Genomic DNA, 22,843 nt, shown 5'->3' with positions numbered 1-22,843 from the left:
TTATATACACGCTTGTACAGTGCCAGAAACAGGTTGTGATAATCAAAATGAAAAAAAGGTGTGAGAATTTGTCATAAATTGGGAGAAATACGGGTGAACTGTGACCCCGGGAGGAAACTGTGTGAGAGCAATGAAAAATGTTTAGCTGTAAAATGAGAAAGTTTGTAACCCGGCAGCCATGTTGAGATCAGTTGAGGAAATACTAAGCACCGCCCACCAGCCGGAACAAACCTTCTCATTTTACAGCTAAACAGTACACTACAATGTTGTGGAATTTCTGATACACAAGTTAACTCAACAGGAAGGAAGAGGCCCCGGAGCTGTTGATGTCTTACACAGAAGGTTTATTGAAGCTTGATCAAGGAACAATTGTCAGGTCTCCACCATTGAGGTGCTCTCTGCATGAAGGCCTTACAACTCTGCCCTTCCTCCCTGGTGCTCAGTGTTTTACCCTTATCATGTTTTGACTTACTCGGTTCCTCTGGCATGTCTGACCCTGGTTGCCCCAGTGACTGGCTCTATGGTCCCTACTACAGACACAGCTGTACAGATAACATTGGCTCCCCTAGACAAGACTCCAACCCAATAATGTCAACAGAGGGACACTCTGAGAAACACTCTGACCTCCCGACCAAGGAGAGAGGAATTGACAGAAAATTCCATCACATACAAGATGTTTCTGAAAACATCTAAGGCGAGAAATAGGCATTACAGAAACAGAATATTGATTCATATTTGATCAACGCTGCCTAGTTTGACCGTTTGGTGAGTTTGTGAGTGATTGACAGCTGCCTCCATTGAATGAACAGCCAATAGAAACGCTCTCTCTCTCTGAAATGACCTGTGATTGGTCAAAGTTAGATTTTTTAAAGCCTGAAAACAGAGCCATGATGAGGTGCAGAAGTCCAGTTATCGCTCAGAACACTTGAATTGCAATATGCTAAAAGGTTATTATGGGATCTTTGCCCAATGATGCCAAAAACGTTCTGCCTACTGCAGGTTTAATGAAATCACACTTTTATTTTGTGACATTTACAGATGCTGCTGCTGACACGGTGTAGGGTATGATGTACTTCATTACATCAGTTAGTGTCATTTTCTTCCACTTTTTTTCACTCCTAATAATCAAACCAACTGATTATCATGATTTGCCTATGAATATAATTAAGCAATGTGTGTGCTTATGTGAGGTATGCCTCTAAACAGAGCTGTTTTTAACTTGTAAAGGACACACCCAAGTCAGGTCTCAAGTCAATGAGGGCAAGTTGCAATTCAAATGTAAGTTGCCCAGGTCTCTGAATGCTGACCATTAGAATGTAAATACAGGTTTCTACGTGGCTGAGACCAAGAGCTTTATAATGATCAAATATTCAAAGTGCTGTACAAAGCTTGGCTGTTGCCTGCGTGTGCATTATTTATTTTTAATTTGTCCAAGAATGTTCGAGGCCACAACATTAGATTGAATGTTTTTGCTTTCCAGTCTCAAGTCCTTAGGTCTCAAGTATGCCCAGTCTCAAAGCACTGAAGTCCAATCAAGTCTTATGTCCTCATTCAAGCCCATCCATTATCTGTAACCGCTGATCCTATTCAGGGTCGTGGGCGGGGGGGGCTGGAGCCGATCCCACATAGAGACGGACAACCATTCACGGTCACATTTACACCTACATTTACACCACTGCACCGTCCTCATTCAAGTCTACATCTCAAATCCCAACTCTACATTCCTGCATAAATACTGAGTAAATCAACGACAAGTAAGCAACAATATTTATTCTTAAATACATATACATAAAAACCCATTCATAAAAAGACACAAACTGAATATCAAGTTTGATTGTTTGTGCTAAAATTGTCATATACATGGGGATAACTGGCTGTGGAATATACATTACATTGCATAGCTTGGATTGGCATGTGAGGGATGTGACTCAAAAAGTGCATTTGATGTCAGATATGGTGTTATTTCCAAATTCATCAGGGGAAGAAAAAAAAAAAAGCAGCCTATTACTTGTATAAACCATCACATCCCTCGCTGATTCACACCTCAGCTGATTCCCTGGCTCATGTTCATCACATTATCTAGCCCTGATAAATATTGGAAAATGATTATACGATGATGACAACACCATAATCAGACAAATATTTAGGAACACTGATCTCAGCATGTTGTATATCCATAGCAGAGTAAGACACAGGTTTAACAACACATGTAAACGAGAAATTTCACCAGTGATATCAACAGAATAACGAGACAGCAGATTATATCAAACGCCTCGAACGTAACATTTTTCATGGTGACGTAACGATTTGTAAGCAGCTACTTTGTTTGCATCCTTTGTTCGAAAACATGACTCAGAACACTGAAATCCCACACAGCACTAGTGACAAATAAAGCTTACAGGAACATAATATGAAAAGAATAGGAGTCAAATAATTGGATGTGGATAAAGTATTTGCATGTTCACAGCACCACACTTATTAGCAGTGTAACACAGAAGTGGAAAGTGGCTCTGTAGAGATTCTCTTCAGTCAACAGACGTAAAATGTGTTAAAACACACGGTCCATTGTCTGTAAAAGAAACAACTCCTGAGATGAGTGTCTTTATACACACGTACCTTAACCAGTGTTATAAAAAAAACAACATTATGCTCAAAATAGTTTGAATAAATACGACAATATCACAGAAACACACAGTGGAGCAACGGGATGGATAGCAGTTAACATCGTGGTAACAGAAGCAGTGATGAACTGTAAACTCGGATTTTACAAGAATACAAACAGTGAACCCAACTCAGCAGCAACAGAAATGCTCAATAAATTTCACATTCCTCATCATATGGTCGACAAAATAAAGAACAGTGAATGACTAAAACAATTAGCTGGTTGATAAACATAAATTCTGACAGCAGTGGTATTAATCTCCTGTAGTCTATATAAGAAGAGACTTCTGCAGGTTTAATTCACAGATAAGAAGCAGATGGTGGCATCTCGTGTTTGTGTTTTTCATTACAAATCGTGCAGTCCAGAATGACTCGCAAATATTTCAGGACAAAATTGTAGGCCTAAAGGCACAGTTCACCACAGAATGAATATTAATCTACTCACGCAGCATCGTCTTAAATGTTTTGTAACCAAACATTTAGCCTATGGGTTCCGTATTTACCTTTCAATCCCCAATATTTTCATAAATGATATTATCCTCTGGCAATTGATGAACTTTATAACAACTTTGACAGCAAGTGAGAATACAGTGTCAATACTGGACTTTTGCATCAATAAGGCATTTGTTAAAGGTATAATATGCAATAAATTAACGGAAAAACAATGTATGGAGCGAAAAAGAATCCCTCTCAATCATCACTTATGTCCCACTAGACGTGTGTGGTGGTGTCTGTTTCTGTAGAGAATCTGGATTTTGATTTACGCGGGACGCTTCTGGATGTCTGCAAACAGCCTTTGGGCCCCACGTGGGGGTGTAACCCCCAACCAATAACAGTGTGCAGGGTGTGCAGCCCGTTTAGGTGGTCAAATATCGCTGCTTTGTGAGCCCCTCGGCTTCCGACTCACAAGTCCCCCCCCCCTTTTACTATGTTGGATACAAAGCGGCCGTATTTCAAGGATGAGAACGGGTTGTGTTATGTGCATGTGTTCCAGTGATCCCCCTGCTCCTCTCTCTGCTGTGAGTGCAGCTTATGCTCAGTGTATGTCTTTAGTTTGACGAGAGCAGCGCTGAGCAACAGCCAGCAGACAGGAAGTCTGCATTCATTCAAAATCTGGCAACTTCCTGCAGGATTATGTGGAGTTAGATGCGTTTTTTGTGTGTTTTAGAACGTAACCGTCAGGAAACAATCAGAAAATAACGTTTTGTTTCTCTGATCTGCTGCTTTGTTCTCACTAACGCCGCTCTCTCTCTTCAGTCACTATAGCTCGCTGGACCAGATCATTGAGATGTGGAGGTGTGGCCAACTTTGACTGCTGTGTGTTTACAAATAGCGGTTACATATCATACCTTTAAGATACTAAATAATTGGAATAAGCTGCACAGTGTGTGCAGATATCTATTGTATCCTTTGCAAGAACAAAAGATGGTCTTGTTACCATTCATATTTTAGTTAACACACAAGTACCAGGGCTCACAAACACTAAGTTGTGACTGATACGGGGGCAGGTCAATAACATCTAAGTGTTCTTTCTGAGGTGAACTATTCCTTTCAGTATGAACATTGACATCATCTAGTCCCCTTTACCCGAGGTAAACCTGCAGCACTAAATCTCCGACTTAGCCTGCCTGACACTAGCTTTATGAGAAAAAGTGCTCCCGGCGAATGGGACTGTCCTGAAGGGATATAGCTGCTTCAGGGACTTTGACACCATAAAGCCAGTGAGGGAGGAAGGAAAATACCATGCTACTAGCAGCACAAGTTGGAATGTTAAGTGAAGACAGCGTGTAAAAGGCTGTCTTCTGTGCTGTTTTTGGTCGAAGTGACCAAGGTACGTAATGGATCCGATACTGTAGAAATCCCCCCCACTAACAGGCACACCCACACGCACACACACACACACACACCCAATAACGCATATGATCAATCTCCGATTTTTGGTGTTATGAAAGTAATCTAATACCAGTTTAAAAAAAAAAAGAAAATCCAAAATTTTATAAAACCCCCACATACTCTTCATCCCCTTTGTCCATCTGTCCATCCGTTGCTCAGACTTCTGAGCTGTTGTGGCAGTCTTGCATCCTCACCACCAACATGGGCTCCGTACTGACGGACCCCTTCACCACCTCCTGCACCCCCTCCCTCCATCCTTCCTTCCCGTCCTTCCGTCTGGATCTCAGCACCAGTATGATGGTGATAATGACGAGGGCGGTCAGCAGCAGCCCCACCAGCGCCCCCACCACAGTCAGCAGACTCTCCTCTTCCTCGTCTGCGTTCAGCTCACTGGGTTCCTGCCCGTCGGTGAACAGCTCATTCGACCCCCCTACCCGTCGCTTGGTGCGGTCCAAAGCGATGTGCATGATGTTGGTACCGCGATTGTTGTCTGCTCCGATATCCTCAGCGAACTCTGGGACTTCATCGCCGGCCGACCTCCTGGGGCGACGACCTCTGCCGCTCGATGGGGTCAAGGCGAGGTCGTTGCTCGTGGAAACCAAGGAGTGGTACTCCAGGCTGCGCTTTCCAATACCTCTGTTAGCGTTCTCTCTGGAGCGGACTGTGTAAATGGTGTGAATGTACCACTCGCGGCCTGCAGCAACCTGAGGAAGAAACACCAAAATATGCATATATGCATTATCTTCAATTTACAAAATGAGCACAAAGATATGGTTAAGAATCCAAAATGAGCACATCTTGCAAAAATAATTATCTACATTGATTTTCGATAAGATGGGACCTGCTGGTGCTCAATTGACTCATTAGACTTTGGATCGCAAAAGTGCACTTTACCAGCCTTGAATTGATTGAATTATGTATTTGATGATTAAAAATACAATAACTCTGCACAGCAGTAGCAATAACCATCAAGGATTAAATCACAACAAAGCCTAATGACTCACACCCATTGTTGTGGACACAACCTAATGTGACAACATAATAAAAAAGCCATTAACACCAGTCGAAACATACCATACAGTACAGTACTGTACATACAATAGTGGATAGGGCAGCACGATTTTGAAAAAATATCTAATTGCGATTATTTTGTCTGATATTGCAATTGCAATATGATTTGCAATATTAAAGGGAATGATAATTTTTACTTCATTATTCTCATTTTCATTGAAAAACATATTAATATGATTATGGAGTGATTTTTGCAGGGATATGTAACACACAAAGATGTTTTCTTAAGCCTACAGAATATGATGTGTAGAACAGGACATATCTGCAGCACCACAATAATTTAATTTAATTTAAAATACAATAATACCTTTGCCCAAAGTCAGCTGGGATCGGCTCCACACACCCCCGCGACCCCGAATGGGATAAGCGGTTACAGATAATGGATGGATGGATGTGCAGCCCTAATAGTGGAGTGGCAAACCTACATGTTCCAAGCTCTCTTCATACAGCTGCAAAGCTGTTCGGCTTCAGAATTGTATCCCACAATAACACATAGCACAGTAAAGCTTTTTGAAGTTTTATACACTGAGTGACAACGTTACTTACTGAAGCTGCTGGTTCACAATAAAAATCTGTCATTGGCTATGAGGACCAGTAAGATGTACCTGGAACATGGCTGTAGAGTCCAACCTGAAGCCATCAGACCCGGGCTGTCTGACCAGAGACATGGCTGATGGATCATCCACTGCCAGCACAGCTTTAAAACTGACATCACCAAACAAACGGGCCTGAGTCTCTGGCTGAGCCTTGTCCTGATGAGGTGTGTTAGATTGAGGGGGAAAAAAGGAAGTAAGGAAATTATTTTTGAGTTGATTGTAAAATATTATTTAGCATCTCTGCATGCTGAAATTTGCAACATTAAAAACCTGAATATACTCACAATAATCTTGAATCTATAGAGCAATGATGGGGAGTCCGCCAGGCAGCCAAATTCAAACTTAGTCGGATTGTACTTTGGCACGTATCCATCAGCACCAGTGCAGAGGAACACCTTCTCTATGCTACAGAAGAAAGAGTCCCCCAGGTTCTGCACAGGGTCCACCATCACACGGCCGTAGATCGCATCACCTGAAATAGAGGAGGAAGACATGAATCCTAAAGCCTACATACACCAAGTTATTATTATAAATCATACTTATAAATCCAAGGAGGACAGACTATTTTTTTTAGCCAACGAACTACAAATCCATGTACTTTACTGACCATATCCAGTATCCACAGTATACAATTGTTTTAAAATGTATTTTCTATCTTCCCAGTAGAAACAAAAAGCACAAAATTTACTTTATCCTTTCCATGATGTCAATGTTTGGATATTGGTTGTCTTCCAGGGTTGATTTGTGAATTAAATGCTCAAATATCAGATGTCATTTCCTTTAAATACAATGCAATATTATGTTTAACAAAATAGAACAGCTGATGTAATGTTCACTGTGATGGATTAAGACAAAATAGAAAATAACAGCGAGCACGTCTCCAAATCTTTAACAGTATCGGGTGCCAGGTGGTGGTAAGAAAAGAAGAAACAAATCACCGGCACTCACAGATATAGAGTCTTTTTTGGTTTATTCTGGGCAATCAAACGTAAACGAACGCGTTTGACGTGGTGATGACCAAACCAAAAAAGATTATTTATCTGTGAATGCCGGTGATTTGTTTCCTCTGTGATGGATTAGCCACAGTAAGTCAAGCAAGGCTTATTTTTCACAGGTATATTTTGTCTGCTTGAAAGGTAGAAAATCATTCTAAAAACTTGGCACACTTTGCAAAATTGACAGAAGTGATGTAAAACAATTCCCACCTGTAGACAATAGGATAAAAACTTATATAACCACAAGTATAGACATTTAAATCTACACGGCACTGAAAAGCCTTTAGACGTAGTAAAAGGCCACTTACCCTCAGAAAAGGTTATATCGGTCTCCTGTCCAAAGCCCATGGAGCCATCAGAGAGCCACAAGCTCCTCTTGGACAACAAGAACATCTGAGTGTTCAGACTGAATTCCACTGCGACCGGGTCACTCACCTAAAGAGAGATGTGTAACAAAGTATAGCATAACCAAGGAAGAGAGAGAGAGAGAGAAAGAAAGAAAGAAAATCTACCCGGAACAAAGAAACATGTCACTTTTGGATCTTAGGGTTCTAACAAAAGCTGCCTTACTTGCTGGAATCGGATGTCTAGATCGAAGGTGACCGGTTCTCTGGGATTGCAGACAGCTGGGAGAGTGTATTCCATATTCTGGGCTGTTGTGCAGGGCGTCAGCTTCACTGTGTAGGCCCCAGAGTAGTCTCTCACCTGTGTGGGAGCAAAGAGGACAGATACTCAAGCATCAGTCTGTATCTGTCTGTCCAGCTGCTCGAGCACACGGTGGATGTTTCAGGTCGTGCATCAGGGCACAAACAAATTTCATGCGGCACACACTTACTGCAAAGTCAGAGGTGAAGGTCCACTGCTGGACTGGCTGGTTGTAGGTGGGCTCACTCCTCACTAAGGTGAGGTTAAAGGTCAGGCCTGGGTTGTCAACACTCATCACCATGGAGGACATGGAGGTTGCTTGGTAATGAAGGTTGAGAGGAGGAGAGGTTCACAATGGAGGACTGATTTACAATGTGATGCCTTAAATTAATCACTTAAGCATCTTCAGTGACACTATTGAGGAATAGTAAAATACACTAATCTGTCAGTCTCACCAGCTCTTATGGCTCCAGAATGAGACTCCACAAACAGACCCCTGAAGCGAGCCTTGGTGCGGAAGTTCACCACCAGACGTCCCTGTTCATTGATGCGCATGCTTGTTGGATACAAAGCACCTGGCAAAAATACATGCAAACACAACAGATTCTACAAAAACTGTTTTGTTTTTAATGTGGATGATATTGAGTCCAGAAGCACAACATGTAACGTTCTCACGGTGTTGGGAGCTTACCCTGTAACTCGGCCTGCGGGGGGCTGCCGATGCCGTCCTTCCAGAGGATGGCCGTGTCGTACACGAAGGTGAGGCGCAGCTCTGACTGCAAGTCAAAGTGCTGCCAGCCGCCGCTTCCCACAGGGGAGTGGAACACGTACGACACGTAAAGAGGCACACGCAGCGTCACATAGGACTGGACCAGATTCAGCACCTGTAAGGATGTTTTCAAAAACAATTTTAGGCTCATAATTCAAAATTATTCGAAATGTGTTATTGACAAGGAACACTGTTTATTTACTTGGTTGGAGTTATACGCAAGATATCCTCAGCATGCATGACAAGAACTGTGTTATCCTTCTAGATTAAGGGGTGATTGTAGGTTGATAAGCTATAATAAGTGCTGAGAAGATGTAGAAGATGAACACATTGTTCTCCTCCACGAGGCGCTTGAACTCTTTCACTCCTACTCAGTGCTGTCAAAGATGCAGAGAAGTTGTACACACAAAACCACAGTGGGCAGCGATGTGGGCTTGTATTGTTCTTTGCTATCTAGGTTGTCTTTTTTAAAGTATTTTTAAAGTATTTAAAAACCTGATCACATTTACTTTGATTTTGTAAGCTGAAAAAAGGAAGTGAAAAAATATCACAGATAATTCATTAATATTAGTTATTACTAGGGCTATCAAAGTTAACGCAATAATAACGGGTCAACTTAAATTCGTTTTAACTCCACTAATTTCTTTAAGGCAACTTGCGATTTTTAGTTTGTAGCGGGCTCAGAGTGAAAGCTAGAATGAGGATACTGGCATCATATGAAACTAAAAAACCTAAGGAATCCATTGGTGCCAACCATGGATCCAAACCATGCTCCAATTTTTATGCTAAATGCAGTACCTGTGAGGGTTTCTGGACAATATTTGTCATTGTTTTGTGTTGTTAATTGATTTTCAATTATAAATATATAAATACATTTGCATAGCAAAGCATATTTGCCCACTCCCATGTTGATAAGAGTATTAAATACTTGACAAATCTCCCTTCAAGGTACATTTCGAACAGATAAAACATGTGTGATTAATTTGCGATTAATCACGATTAACTATGGAAAATCATGTGATTAATCGCGATGAAATATTTTAATCAATTGACAGCCCTAGTTATTACATTAGTTATCAAAAGAAGATCACATAGAATAGCCTAAATGTGAGTGATTTGGTGAAAGAAACAGTTCAGAGATACAGTAGTTTTGGGGAAATGTACTGTTTTTCTTACTTTCTCAGAGCCAGAAACTAATAAGTGCCTTAGGACAGATCTTTTTTTATGTATTTGGTATAGTCTGAAGTTATGTCATATTATATTAAGCTGTGTTGGCTCAATTGTTGAGTGTCTATGGGATCAAATAACATAATCATGATCCCATAGGCATCCAGGAATTGAGCAAAACTACGCAAGTAAACTGAGGGGGGGGTGAGGGGGTGCCTTTTTCCAAGCTTTGTCTGACGGGAGGCCCACAGTCTCAGACTTTAAAAAAACCCTAAGACCCATGTTATCATGGATTGTATGTGGATGTAGTTCCACGATGGCAGCCACTAGGTGTCTCTGCTCTCCAACATTATATCAACAATGTTTGGTGTTTCGTGTGAACTATGTGCCCACAAAAGTTTGACAAAGACAGAGTTTGTTTTAGAAACAGATTGAAAATGCTCCACATTATGTTTGTTTGACTCGAATTGTCAATTTGCATAGTCAATTACCGCACTGAATGCCGGGCAGGAAATGAACTGACAAAAGAAACTCAGAAAAGCAATTTAGCAGAAGATGTCTTTGGCACATCGCTGATCGACCATTCTTCATCACTTGAGTACATATTTTGTAACATCCAATCTCGTTTGTAAAACATTAAAACACCGAGCACCACTACACGAGAGTCTGGGGTGATATCTTTGCAAACAGAGAGAATCTCCACCAAAGACCTGAAATTCAATGCAAACACAGCTGAAACCGACCCAATCCACCACGACGTCTCTCAGTAGAGTAAGTTGTGCAATCGTTGAATCAGGATCCGAATGAGAAATTAAACGACTGCTAGCTGAGAGGAAAAACTACCTCAGTTGCGCTAGGGTTTTTTACAAAGCCATAACCTTATTACAACCTCCTAAAATAAATGCATGGAACAGAATAAGGAGAGCAGCGTATGTTCACAGTGAGTTGTCTTTTGAAATATCATGATCTTGTCTTGTGAGTTCAACCTTTCAATTAGTGCATGTTCTCCCCAGACAGAGAAAAGAACTCAGCAGTTATGGAGACCAAAATACAAAGCTGTCACGAATAAACCAAGAATAAAACATTGATCAAGATTATTACAGTCAAAATCCAACATCAATTTGGTCTTTTGAGAGGCAGCTGAATTATTTAATTCTTTCTGTGTGCTTTGATTCATGCACCGTGGTAGACACTGCAAGGTTCTGACTGCTTCTTTTTTTCTTCTCTTTTGGCACTCCTTAGAAAAATAAATATATAAAAAAAAACATAGCCCCAGTGACAGTGTGACAGTGATCTCTCTTAACGAAGTGGACTTGAGGTCCTGGAGGATGACGGCCGTCATGTGTAACTGTGTTGTGCGAGCAGTTCTTGCTGTGACTGGGGGACAAGTAAACTAATTTCTTACTTTTTCCTCCCATCTCCGCTTTCTCACACAAACACATTCACAAAAAAAACAACACACACACACACACACACACACACACTCAGCAGTCTGATCAGCAACAAGAAGCTCACAGATCAAAGGCTTGGACGAACACAAAAGAGCAGCAGGACATGAGCGAGGGAGCAAGGGTCTGTGTCTCCTAATCCACAATAACAACAGGAGCCATGACAATACTGCAGATCTGTACAGTATACAACACAAACAACAATTGCAACATCTGCCGCAATGATGCAAACAACAGCAAACAGCTACTGGATGTGTGTTAGCATCTAATCAACAGCCGGAATATGTTGCCAAAACAGCTGACTTCTCTGGTGAGTTCAGCTGTCATGATGCCACCAAGCCAGTAAAAAGCTGCCTGACTCCACATAAAGTGACTTCCCTTTCATGCTATGAATCTAAGATTTAAAGCTGCAGTGGGTAGAATTGGAGCAAATTAATTATTAATTTTATAAAACGGTCACTATATCCTGACAGTAGTGCATGAGATAGGTAATCTGAAAAAAAATCATGTGCCTCTGTGTCCTCCGGTGCTCCTAACAGCTTCTGCAAAATTTCACAGACCGGAGGAAAACAACCAATCAGAGCCGAGCTGGAGCCTGCCGTCTCCGAGCAGCTGTCAGTCACTCACGAACTTCGAAATCAAACGGTCAAACTAGGCAGCGCTGATCAAATATGAATCAATATTCTGTTACTGTAATGCCTATTTCTCATATAAAATGTTTTCAGAAACATCTTGTAGTGTACTGTTTAGCTGTAAAAGAAGAAAGTTTGTGAACAGGAAGCCTTGTTGAGATCTGTTGAGGAAATACAAAGCAACGCCCACCATCTGGAGCAAACTTTCTCATTTTACAGCAAAAAAGTACACGACAAGATGTTTCTGGAAACATCTGAGGCGAGAAAAAGTCATTAAAGTAACAGAATATTGATTCATATTTGATCAGCGCTGCCTAGTTTGACCGTGTGGTCGGAGATCGCGAGTGATTGACAGCTGCCACAGTTGAATGAACAGCCAATAGGAACGCTCTCTCTTTGAAATGACCTGTGATTGGCCAAAGTCTCCCGTCACGGGCTAGATTTTTTAAAGCCTAAAAACAGAGCCATGAGGAGGTGCAGAAGTCTAGTTTCCTCTCAGAACACTTGAATTACAATATGCTGAAAGGTTATTATGGATTTTTTTGCCCAATGAAGCCAAAAAATATTCAGCCTACTGCCACTTGAATGCTCCATGTTTATACAGCAGCAGTAGTGAGCATTAGGGGATTGACTGATCGGTTGGCAATACTTTGTTTGAGTGTGTATATTTCTGTGTGCATATGTTTGCTTGCACACAATCACGCGCCGGGGCACAGAGCTGGCAAACACGCGCAAACAAACATGCAGAGAATGAGACGTAAAATGCAGGCAAACAGACGTGTTGCCGCTCTGTCTGTGCGACCCTCTCCTTCAGACGGATGTAAATAGACATACAGATGGAAACACACACAGGTGAACACACACAAAGCTAACAGTCAAACAGATGTACATACAAACCCTAGATTGGAATTTATGCGTTGCAGACAAATGTACACAGAAACACACACACACACACACACACACACACACCTGTCCATCAGTGCCTATGGTGCCTCCGCAGTCTGTGAGCAGCTCAGACATGTCGTAGTAGCTGGTGAACTCCCAGAGACAAGCCTCCAGGTTGAGGTTCCTGTAGAAGCGTAACGTGCCGTTCCCCCGCAGAGAGCTGCTGAACTGATAGGGCACCGCGTCTCCCATGCTCTCGGGGCTGCGCGTCGAGGCGGTGATGAAGCTGTGGCCTGTGGTGACCTCGTCGTAGTCAAGCAAGTTGGAGCAGCGGTGGTTTCCGACGCGGGTTCCGTCCGGACTGAGAGTCAGTTCGAAGTTCATGAGAGGGTGGGTGGAGATCACCGGAAGCATGCCTGCGAGGACGAAAAAGAGACAATGTGATTCTGACTGTGTCCGACTATCTTTGATGCTGAGAGAAATTATTATTTCAAAAACTTAGTTGGAGGAAATAGTCGAACGAAAAGGGATGAAAAGAAAAGCAGGGGAGCGACTGAAAAGGAAGGAAACCTGGAGGAGACGAGGCAGAAGGAAACTGATTAAAAATCAAGAAGGGAATGTTAAGTAGCGGGTGTGCTGGAGGGTTTCTGCAGCGGGGCTCGATTCAACCCGGCAAGATCTACATTCTGGCTGTCACGCTCCTGAGGATCCACGGACGTGAATATTACACACAGTACATTACACTTCACTTCATCTGTGTGGTATGCGTCCTGCCTCCAGCTCCTGCAGCCTACCTACCATCTATGTGAGGCATGGTGACAGTCACTTTGATGAGGTTGGGGTGTTTGGGGTCGTCTGCTCCAGTGTAGCGTAGCTTGGCAGAGAAAGGCTCGGCGCCAACGGTCCCCATCTTACGTGGTTGACACATACCTTATTATGACGGAGAAGCAGAGAGGAGAGAGTCTGAACACTAGGACATGTTGCGACACTTTGGAGGAAGAAAGAAGTCAAACTGAATGGCTGTGATTGTGTCTGCGTTATTTTACTGTATATACTGTAATATGATGTTAAATGCATTTTTCTCATAACCTGACTGAGCTATTACTGAGTCAGGTAGTTATTTCCACATTTCTAAGAATACCTTGCGACCACCTTGACAGAGTGCGCCTGAACTTGTTGCATTCAAGGTGTGTAGGTGTAGTTTTACTTAGATAGTAGTTACTTTGCAGTTTAAGATTTTACAAAAAAAACATACGATGATCTTATGAAATAGGACATATTATTACAACTACAACAGTAAAATTATACTTACACCTTAAAGGTGCTAAATACGGGATTGGGAGCATTTCTATTGCCTCTCAATGGTGCTCAACATGGCGACGGTGAGCCGCCGTTCGCAGCTAACGGTGCTAACAGAGCTAAATAGTGCAAACAACGGCGAGAGTGCTGACAGGGATAACATTGGTAACCTGAGGGGGAACCGGAGGGTGGTTGCTACGCTTCCACGATGGTGCCGTCAATCAGGATGACGTTATCAGCTGTAACCGCCGTATGAGAGAGCTAGCCAGTGGGGTATGCTCACATGCATGAAGATGCACTAAAAGCATACGCGGCCAGCCCGGCTATATCAACAAAGCGTGGAGAAGCTCGGATTACAACACACACAGAGGGAGAGTGAGTTCATTCTCTGCTCAGGTAGACATTACTCAGTTGCTGCAATATAAATGTTCGGGATATTGAATTTAGCACCTTTAATGCATCAGCGGTAATAATCTAATAAAATATGTGCAAGAGATAAGCGATAAGAGATCGCCCTGAAGAGGTTTATTTTACTACAACGACCCGCTACCTGTACATTATCCCGCTTATTACACGGCTACTTACTTAAGAAATCAATAATAATAACAGCAACGGTCTGTTATACATAGCAACGGTCTATAACCGCTATAAAAGATAAAAGACCATAGAATGCTGTGACTGACCAATCAGAATTGAGTATTCAACAAAGCTGTGTAATAAAATACTATAGCATTCACAGGGGGGGCAATTTTCTGCATTGAGTACTTTTATCTTTTTATACATTAAGGGTGCAGTGTGTACGATCTGGCGACATCTAGTACTGAGGTTGCAGATGGCGTAAACGTGAGCACATCTCCCTGATTCTGGTTTCACTTCACTGGCTCCCTGTGTGTTTTAGGATTGATTTTAAGATTTTATTATTAACATATAAATTATTAAATGGGTAAGCTCCGACCTATCTCTCAGACCTTTTAAAACCACATCTTTTATCAAGGACACTCAGATCAACTGACCAGTTGCTTCTGACTGTCCTGAGATCTAGGTTGAAGCTCAGTGGTGACCGAGCCTTTGCAGTTGCAGCTCCAAAGCTCTGGAACGCTCTGCCTCCACATGTACGGCTGTCCCCCACACTGCCTGTTTTTTAAAGTTATTTTTTTTTTTTTTGGAGAGATTTTTCAAGCATTTTATTGATAGGACAGTGGATAGAGTGTTGGAAAGGGGGAGAGAGAGGAATGACATGCGGAAAGGACCACAGGCCGGATTCGAACCCGGGTCCACCGCTGCTAGGACACAGCCTTGGCAATACATGGGCGCTCGCTCTACCGACTGAGCTAACCAGCCGCCCCTCACTGCCTGTTTTTAAATCAAATCTCAAAACGCACTTTTATTCCTTGGCTTTTGGCTCGGCATGAGAGTTGACTATTTTAATCGTTTTTCCTTTTCTATTGGTCTTAACGCTTTTATTATTTTAATGTCCTGTTGGTTTTAAGTTGGTCTTAGTGTTTTATGTTTTTATGTATTATTGTACAGTATTTTGGTCAACTTTTGTTGTTTTTAAATGTGCTTTATAAAATAAATTTGGACTGGATTGGATTGGAACCAACTTAAACTTCTCCCATGTGCCAAGTGTATAGGAGAACTACGGTGGCCGACACGAAAACGTGAAAATGCAGATGGCCCTATCTAGAGCCAGTGTTTGGTTCGTCCATTCTGGACTACTGTAGAAACATGACGGCCGGCAGCGTGAAGAGGACCCGCTCCCTATGTAGATATAAACAGCTCATTCTAAGGTAATGAAAACACAATGATTCCTATTTTCAAATGATTATACACTAAAGAAAACATACGTATAAATATTATATTCCATTTCTGCCAATAGATCCCCCTAAATGTTACACACTGGTCCTTTAAGTGCTTATAATACTTAAATACAACACTCAAGAAACATTTTGAATTGTACTCTGTACAGTAGTAGGTACTGTTCATTCAAAAGCCCTATTCCTGAACCTTCATAATGCTTGGAGAACAAAGCGTGTTTGGTTTTCATTTCAACCTCCTCCAGAAAACTGGCAACATGGAGACAGATGTTCATTGTTCTGTCCTCACCTTCCTCCTGGCTGATAGTGATGATGGGGCTGCTGAGCTCTAAACCCTCATCCCCATTAGAATTAACGGCTCTAGCAGCACACTGGACCCTGGAGCCCGCCTGGAAGTAGACAGAGTCCAGTGTGATCATCTTGGAGGACGTAAAGAAGGTGTCAAAGTCCACCTCCCTCATGGGACTGGTGACGCCATCGGGGCCAGCTGGGGCGCTGATGAGCCAGCGGTAGCGGGTCAAGTTGTCGTTGATGTGCTCGCTGACACAGATAGAGCCCGTCTTGTCATAGTCTGCGTATTTAGTGTTGCAAGCCTGAAGGATGGATAAAGAATAGAGCGGGAGTGGGCGGGTGAGCAGGGACAGCAGAGAGATGGGAAAGATACAGCAGATGCCAGAGGACAAAAGGAGAGAGAGGTGCAGAATACAAACGAGTAAGCAACAGTTGCCAGGGACATCCAGATGTTTCAGTGGTTTGTGTTTTTGTATTTAAAATGTTAAAATCGCTGTTCTTTTATAATTAGAAAGATAGAGATATGCGACGATGGGGTTAGCTTTGAAGTGTTTCTGTGGATATCCTTTTAAATCTGTTGACACCGCGTCTCCTGATGCAACACTCAACAATTCAGTTTTGACAAGACTGTTTCATTTAGTCTCCCTGACCAGGAACGCAGGGAAACACACACACAAACACAAACACAAACACACACAGCAGTCACCTGAGAAGGAAATGACTTAACACATCACGAAAATCCATTTAAGTGTCTCACTGAGCCTAAATTCAAGAGTGGAAGTGACTCTCCTGTGTGTGAAAGCACGAGGACTGTGGCCTACTAAACTGTGTAATGCTTGTGTCTTTTAAGGACGGATTGGCCAACTCCGGAAGGACAGCTTAACTTTGGCTGAAGAAAAGTATGGGCTCTGAGGGATAACAATGTGCCCAACACTCCCAGAGGATGTGGGCCCTGATTAGCTCCCACTACCTCATTACAGAAGACTACAAAACTGAACTGTTGTCTGTCTAGTTACAGTTTCCTCGAGATTGCTAGAGTGTACTGTTTTTGTAGAGTGAGCAATAAAATTCAAAAGATATTTCCAAAGCAGTGGTAGAAAGTAACTAAGTACATATACTCTATTACTGTCCTAAAGTACAATTTTGAGGTACTTGTACTTTACTTGAGTATTTCCATTTTCTGCAAATTTATACTTCTACTCCACTACATCTCAGAGGTAAAGGAGGCTAATAATGCTAAAAACGTACGCTAAATTTTGGCGAGGAAAAAATAGCAAGGCAAATTTCAAAGGGGTTTCTGGACAATATTTGTCATTGTTTTCTGTTATTAACTGATTTCCAATAATAAATATATACATATATTTGCATAAAGCAAGCATATCTGCCCACTCCCATGTTTATACGTGTATCAAACACTTATCAAATCTCCGTTTAAGGTACATTTTGAACAGATAAAAAAATGTGTGATTCATTTGCGATTAACTATGGACAATCGTGCGATTAATCGTGGTTAAATATTCTAATCGATTGACAGCCCTAATGTTAATACTTTTGTACTTTTACTTAAAGGTCCCATATTGTAAAAAGTGAGATTTTCATGTCTTTTATATTATAAAGCAGGTTTAAGTGATATATAAATACTGTGAAAGTATCAAAACACTCAATATATGGAGAAATACACACAGAAACTGTGCGTTTGAAACAAGCCGTTGGGATTTCTGTCCATTTGTGATGTCACAAATATACAATATTTAGACCATTTCACAGTTTTAAATGTAAACATACTAATACTGAATGACATCAGCTAACAGGAAGTAAACATGGACCCAAGCTGTTTCCTAGCAACGCAATTCTGTTGCAATCCTGTTGCAATCCTGTTGCAATCCTGTTAAAATGTACTAAAACGGAGCGTTTCAGACAGAGGGTAAATACAGGTATATTCAGGCCGACAGTATGAGGAAAATAAAGTGTTTTTTTGTAACATTACAGCATGTAAACATGTTCTAGAAGAAACACAAAATACAAGTATGAATCTGAAAATGAGCACGATATGGGACCTTTAAGTAAAATTTTGAATGATGTCTTTTATTTGTAACAAAGTATTTTTTCACTGTGGTATTGCTACTTTTACTTAAGCAAAATATCTTTAAACTTCTTCCACCACTGCCTAAAGCCACTCGAGTCCCTGAATGTGGTTTTAAAGTTTTCCTCACCGTGACACAGACGACGGGGTAGCCGGCGGGTGGATGGAGGTTGCCTGGCGTCCTGGCGACGTCGTCGTAATGGAGCAACGACACCACGTGAGGCAGAGAGGGGAAGGTTACATCAGCCATGCTGTTGGTCTCCTCGATGTAAACTATCACTTTAGTTACCTGTTCCAGAAAAAAAGAGGTTTAGGACTAATGAGAACTACTGACACATTGCTGTTTATGAATCAAGACACAATGAATTACTACCATTGAAATGATTAAAGTCATCACAGAGCTGGAGGTGTTTACAATCTCTCAGTCGTGGCTGATTCTTGGCTCCTCTTTATACCCTTCTCTCTCATTTCTCTCACTCTGCCTGTTTTTTCTTCTGCAGATAATCTATTATTCATTGTGAAATGTTTTCATCGCTCTTTGGGCTGCAACTACAGTAAAGTGGCTCCTGTTGTCTGGGCCAGGACACCCTTGTAAAAGAGATCCCTGGTCTCAGTGGGACTGACCTGGATAAATATGGGTCAAATCAGACACAAACTCTTTACTTTTTCATCAAGCTGAAATTGCACAACTGCCAGTTTGAATTTTGTGTTATTTGTGTGTGATGGTTCGGCAGTAACACGCTCCTAACCTGAGTTTCAGCCACCATGTTTTCATCAGGCTTCAGGTGGAGAGTAAAGGCTTCCCTCATCTCTCGGATGCCATCGAACAGCACCTCCACCTCCACCACGTGTTCCTTATCCCCCTGTTTGAACTCAATGTCTGGACACAAACACAAATGAACACCAGGAAAAGCAGCCTTAAATACATCATCATTAGAACAAGTCTAATCATCGATGGTTCTGGTAACTTCAGCAATTGGTGATACTTTTTCCACTTTTATTAAGTTTCTCTCTTTTTGGAGTTTAGTTTTCCACAAAAAATGCAAATCCCAATTCATGTTTTATTACCTCAGTTGAGACTGAAACGCATTGCAGGTTTCTATTTGCATAGAGCCAAAAGATGGTCCATCTTCTAGCGAGGCAAGTAATAGAGCTTTGCATTAGAAATGTGCTGCACTGGGAAAACATTGTGCAAAATGAGAAATTCAACGCCGTATGATTCAAAACTGCTGGGAAATTTGAACGGTTGTTAGGCAGGTATTATTTGAATAGATTGAATGTATTCATATAAATATTTCAAGGCTTGATGAAGCTAAGAAAGGTTCACTGCGCTTAAAGCGGAGTGGATATAGAGGAAGATTTCACCCTGCTGACAAAGCATGAAGTATTCAGAAATTCAATTAAAAATTACATGACCCTCCACTGAACTATTGCAGAAATTACCTTTCCCCACTTGGGATGAAATTAGAAATCAATGACCCTCACCAAGATAAATCCCTATGCCTACTTTCATTAATCTAACACTCCTATAGGGAGCCTTGTTTCAAAACTTCTCTTATTACTGTAGCTGCTGCACATGCAGAAGAGAAATCTATCAGCAGGATATCTGCACCTAAGTAAGAACAAAGGAAATGTATCATGTGAAGTTTCTGATCACTAGTGGATATGCATTTAACATGTTAAAGGACTACAACAGTAGTTTTGAATGTTTTAGTCTGGGAGTTGTCTGTGTTTTTGTCTAACAACTTTAACCCTTTCATAGTGTGATTTCAGTTCATGAAAGTTAATTGTAACATTTTGGTCACCTAAGTTCCACCCTGTCGTGTCCCTTGTGGTTTCAAAACGGCAGTTTGAAGCCTCGAGTTCGGCATCCACTTTTTCAATACTGTCTATGGTTTTAGCCAAAGTAAATGTGCAAATCACTTTTGTTTTAGATTTTTGGATGCATCCACAGGTTTCCACTCTCAAAAAACTCTAAACAAACTCTTGAGAACACAAGTGTCTATCATTTTTTTTTTTTTCAAAGTCACATTACTGTTGCATGGTAATGTTGTTTAATCACAGCTTGATTTGAGAAGTCTGCACTGCATTACACCAAAAATGCTACGATGCAGCTTCAACCCTGAGAGACATGAGAAGATGTGTGAAGGTTTACCTTGAGACACAGGGTAGTAGTCCTCTCCTGAGACAGCTGACCCGTCTTTGGTGTGAATGCGGACCACTGACACTTTTGATGCGTCACCCACTCGTACCACGGGGATCCTCACAGTTGCAACGGCGCCGGCTTCCTTCGGTTCACTAACGCTGAACTTAGTCTCCAAAAAACGAATGATGGGTTCTGAGGTGCACAGAAAGGGGGAAAAATACAATAAAATGCTGACACGTTGTTGGATTATGGACATAAACCTTTGATTATCACTCCCGTAATTATTACTGCTGCTGATTTAAAACCATATGTGTTCAGGTATACGCTGCATTTTCCATATGTTTCATATTCATCAGCCTAAACTACACAGGTAAAACTGGATTAACTGCTTTTTATTTCACAATATATTTCATTCCTGACATTCCTCCCCCACCGTCTCCCCCTCTTCATCTCACTTACTGTCAGCTGTGTCCTTGATTTTCACCAGGGTCTCATTCAGAGCTCCCACTGATGCGCCAAACTGTGAGTCGCTCTTCGGGTTCCCTAAGACCAACCGCAGCTCTTCTCCTTCCTCGTACAGCGTGTCATCAACCAGTGACAGAATACATGGCTTCTCCGCCTCGCCTAGAGTGTACAGCGAGATGGTGATGACGGGACTTGTCAAAAGAATTGAGGTGGAAGAAAGTTCTGCAATAATTTTTCTTTATACAGCATATAGCATCTTATTTATATAACTTTAACCCACATAACCCTTTGTTCAGTTCCTCCAGAGTTTTTGGAAGCTGTTTGCACATAAATAAAATACTGGAGCTGACAGCGCAGTAGATAATGTGTGGAACACAGTAAAACTTGCACTTGCGATATCTGCACTGTCGATTTAGCAAAAAAACGTGTGACAAAAAAAACTGTTTCTTGTTTAGAGCTTTTTTTAATTAAAAGGGTGTCAACTCTCAAGACACAAGATAAATAAATGAAAAAAATGTGAGAAAACATGTGTGATGTACTTGTGTGATTAATGAAATACCTGGTAAGAAAGTGATGATGGATGTTTCTGTGTTGGGTCGCTCATCAAAGTCAGAGGCGACCTGTGCAGAGCCCTGTCGGGTGTAACAGCGAACAGTGGATTTGTGTCTGATGTCGCCGCTGCGGTACAACGTTGCTGTGATCTGGCCGTCACTCTCCTCTCCGGTGTACACTGGCTCACGGAACTGGACCTTTGGCACTGTCAGTCAAAAGGACAGTTCAATCATCACAGGTGAAAAAGTGATTAATACCGTCTCCCATGCTGCCTGGGCTGAGTTTAACTGACTAGTCTGATTTTAAAAAGCAAATCAAATAACACAGCTGTCAAAAGCTTTTTTTTTCTGACTGAAAATATGTAATGAAAGTTGTGAAACTACACAGAAAACAAAAAGTGACAAATTCATTTTTAGGTTGTGTTTAGCAAAGCAACCAAATTGAAGTGTAAAGAAGTTGTCCTGACATGCTGGAAAACCATGTTCCTAAGACATTATTAGGCTCCTTTGTAAGGCTTTTATATAGTTTTTCAAAGCTCGGGGGAGTTATCTTCACTAATAACAATAAACTTTATTCATATAGCACATTGTACACAGAAAAATGCAATTAAACATGCAGATTATACAAAGAAAACAAGAATCTACAGCCATGCTGCTGTGAGGCTGTAATATGGCACAGCGGTGCTTTGAGCAGCAACAATGCTAACACCCTCAGCATTTTAGTTTAGTGTCATAGCATGTTAATATTTGCTAATTGGCACTTAACATAAAGTACAGATGAGACTGAAGGATATATATTAAACTATAAACCACCAAAGTATTGGACAAATTAAAATTATGATCAGTCACCAAAGTTGTTACGATTCATCCTGAGGGGGACATGAATGTCTGTAATCAACTAATCAATCAAAATCATATGTGTTAGTGTTAGTCAACTAAGAATTTCTTACAGCCCTACTAGAGGAAACATCAGGGGATCACCAAATTTAGTAGGATTCATCCTCTGGGGCCCATGAATGTCTGTGCAAAACGTCAATACCTATTGCCAGACAGACTGGCAGACCAACATTGTCATCCTTAGGCTAAAAACAATAAATACTGAAGGTGAGAAACAATACAGAAAAAGATTCTAGGTAAATCAAGTCACTTACAGTCAGACACCGAGTCATTGATGAAGACTGCAGCCTTCCCAGGTTCTCCCAGGATGCCGTTCATCGGCATACGTAGGACAAGTTCAAAGCTCTCAGTCCCCTCCAGCTCTGGCTGTCCCAGGTCATCCAGAATGGTGACCCTGAACGTCTGCATGCTGACGCCCGGGGCAAAGTCCAGGTTACGACTGATGCCCACGTAGTCAATACCGGCTAGAGGGAGGATAGAGAGCAGCATGGAAGGTCAGAAAAAATAATGACAAGACGTTGAGTAGATGTGC

General features: G+C 41.6%; 1 protein-coding gene across 1 annotated transcript in view; it reads right to left on the bottom strand.

Moving 5' to 3' along the window:
* Positions 1–1,755: 1,755 nt before the first annotated feature.
* Positions 1,756–22,843, bottom strand: part of frem2a (FRAS1 related extracellular matrix 2a) — a 74,211-nt gene continuing 53,123 nt past the window's right edge. Inside the window, exons 8-24 of the mRNA XM_074611037.1 lie at positions 22,566–22,775; positions 21,423–21,620; positions 20,858–21,022; positions 20,408–20,590; positions 19,002–19,132; positions 18,383–18,541; positions 16,168–16,471; positions 13,561–13,692; positions 12,847–13,178; positions 8,553–8,745; positions 8,317–8,436; positions 8,052–8,179; positions 7,787–7,921; positions 7,525–7,651; positions 6,506–6,693; positions 6,231–6,377; positions 1,756–5,258 (exon numbers count right to left, since the gene is read on the bottom strand). Of these exons, the coding sequence (XP_074467138.1) occupies positions 4,710–5,258; positions 6,231–6,377; positions 6,506–6,693; positions 7,525–7,651; positions 7,787–7,921; positions 8,052–8,179; positions 8,317–8,436; positions 8,553–8,745; positions 12,847–13,178; positions 13,561–13,692; positions 16,168–16,471; positions 18,383–18,541; positions 19,002–19,132; positions 20,408–20,590; positions 20,858–21,022; positions 21,423–21,620; positions 22,566–22,775 (3,401 nt within the window). The 3' untranslated portion in view covers positions 1,756–4,709. The remainder of the gene's footprint in view (positions 5,259–6,230; positions 6,378–6,505; positions 6,694–7,524; positions 7,652–7,786; positions 7,922–8,051; positions 8,180–8,316; positions 8,437–8,552; positions 8,746–12,846; positions 13,179–13,560; positions 13,693–16,167; positions 16,472–18,382; positions 18,542–19,001; positions 19,133–20,407; positions 20,591–20,857; positions 21,023–21,422; positions 21,621–22,565; positions 22,776–22,843) is intronic.

The sequence above is a fragment of the Sebastes fasciatus genome, chromosome 16 (genome assembly GCF_043250625.1).
Source record: "Sebastes fasciatus isolate fSebFas1 chromosome 16, fSebFas1.pri, whole genome shotgun sequence".
Taxonomy (NCBI): Eukaryota; Metazoa; Chordata; class Actinopteri; order Perciformes; family Sebastidae; genus Sebastes; species Sebastes fasciatus.
The sequence above is the reverse complement of the archived record's forward strand: the minus strand, read 5'-3'. Positions and strand labels throughout refer to the sequence as shown.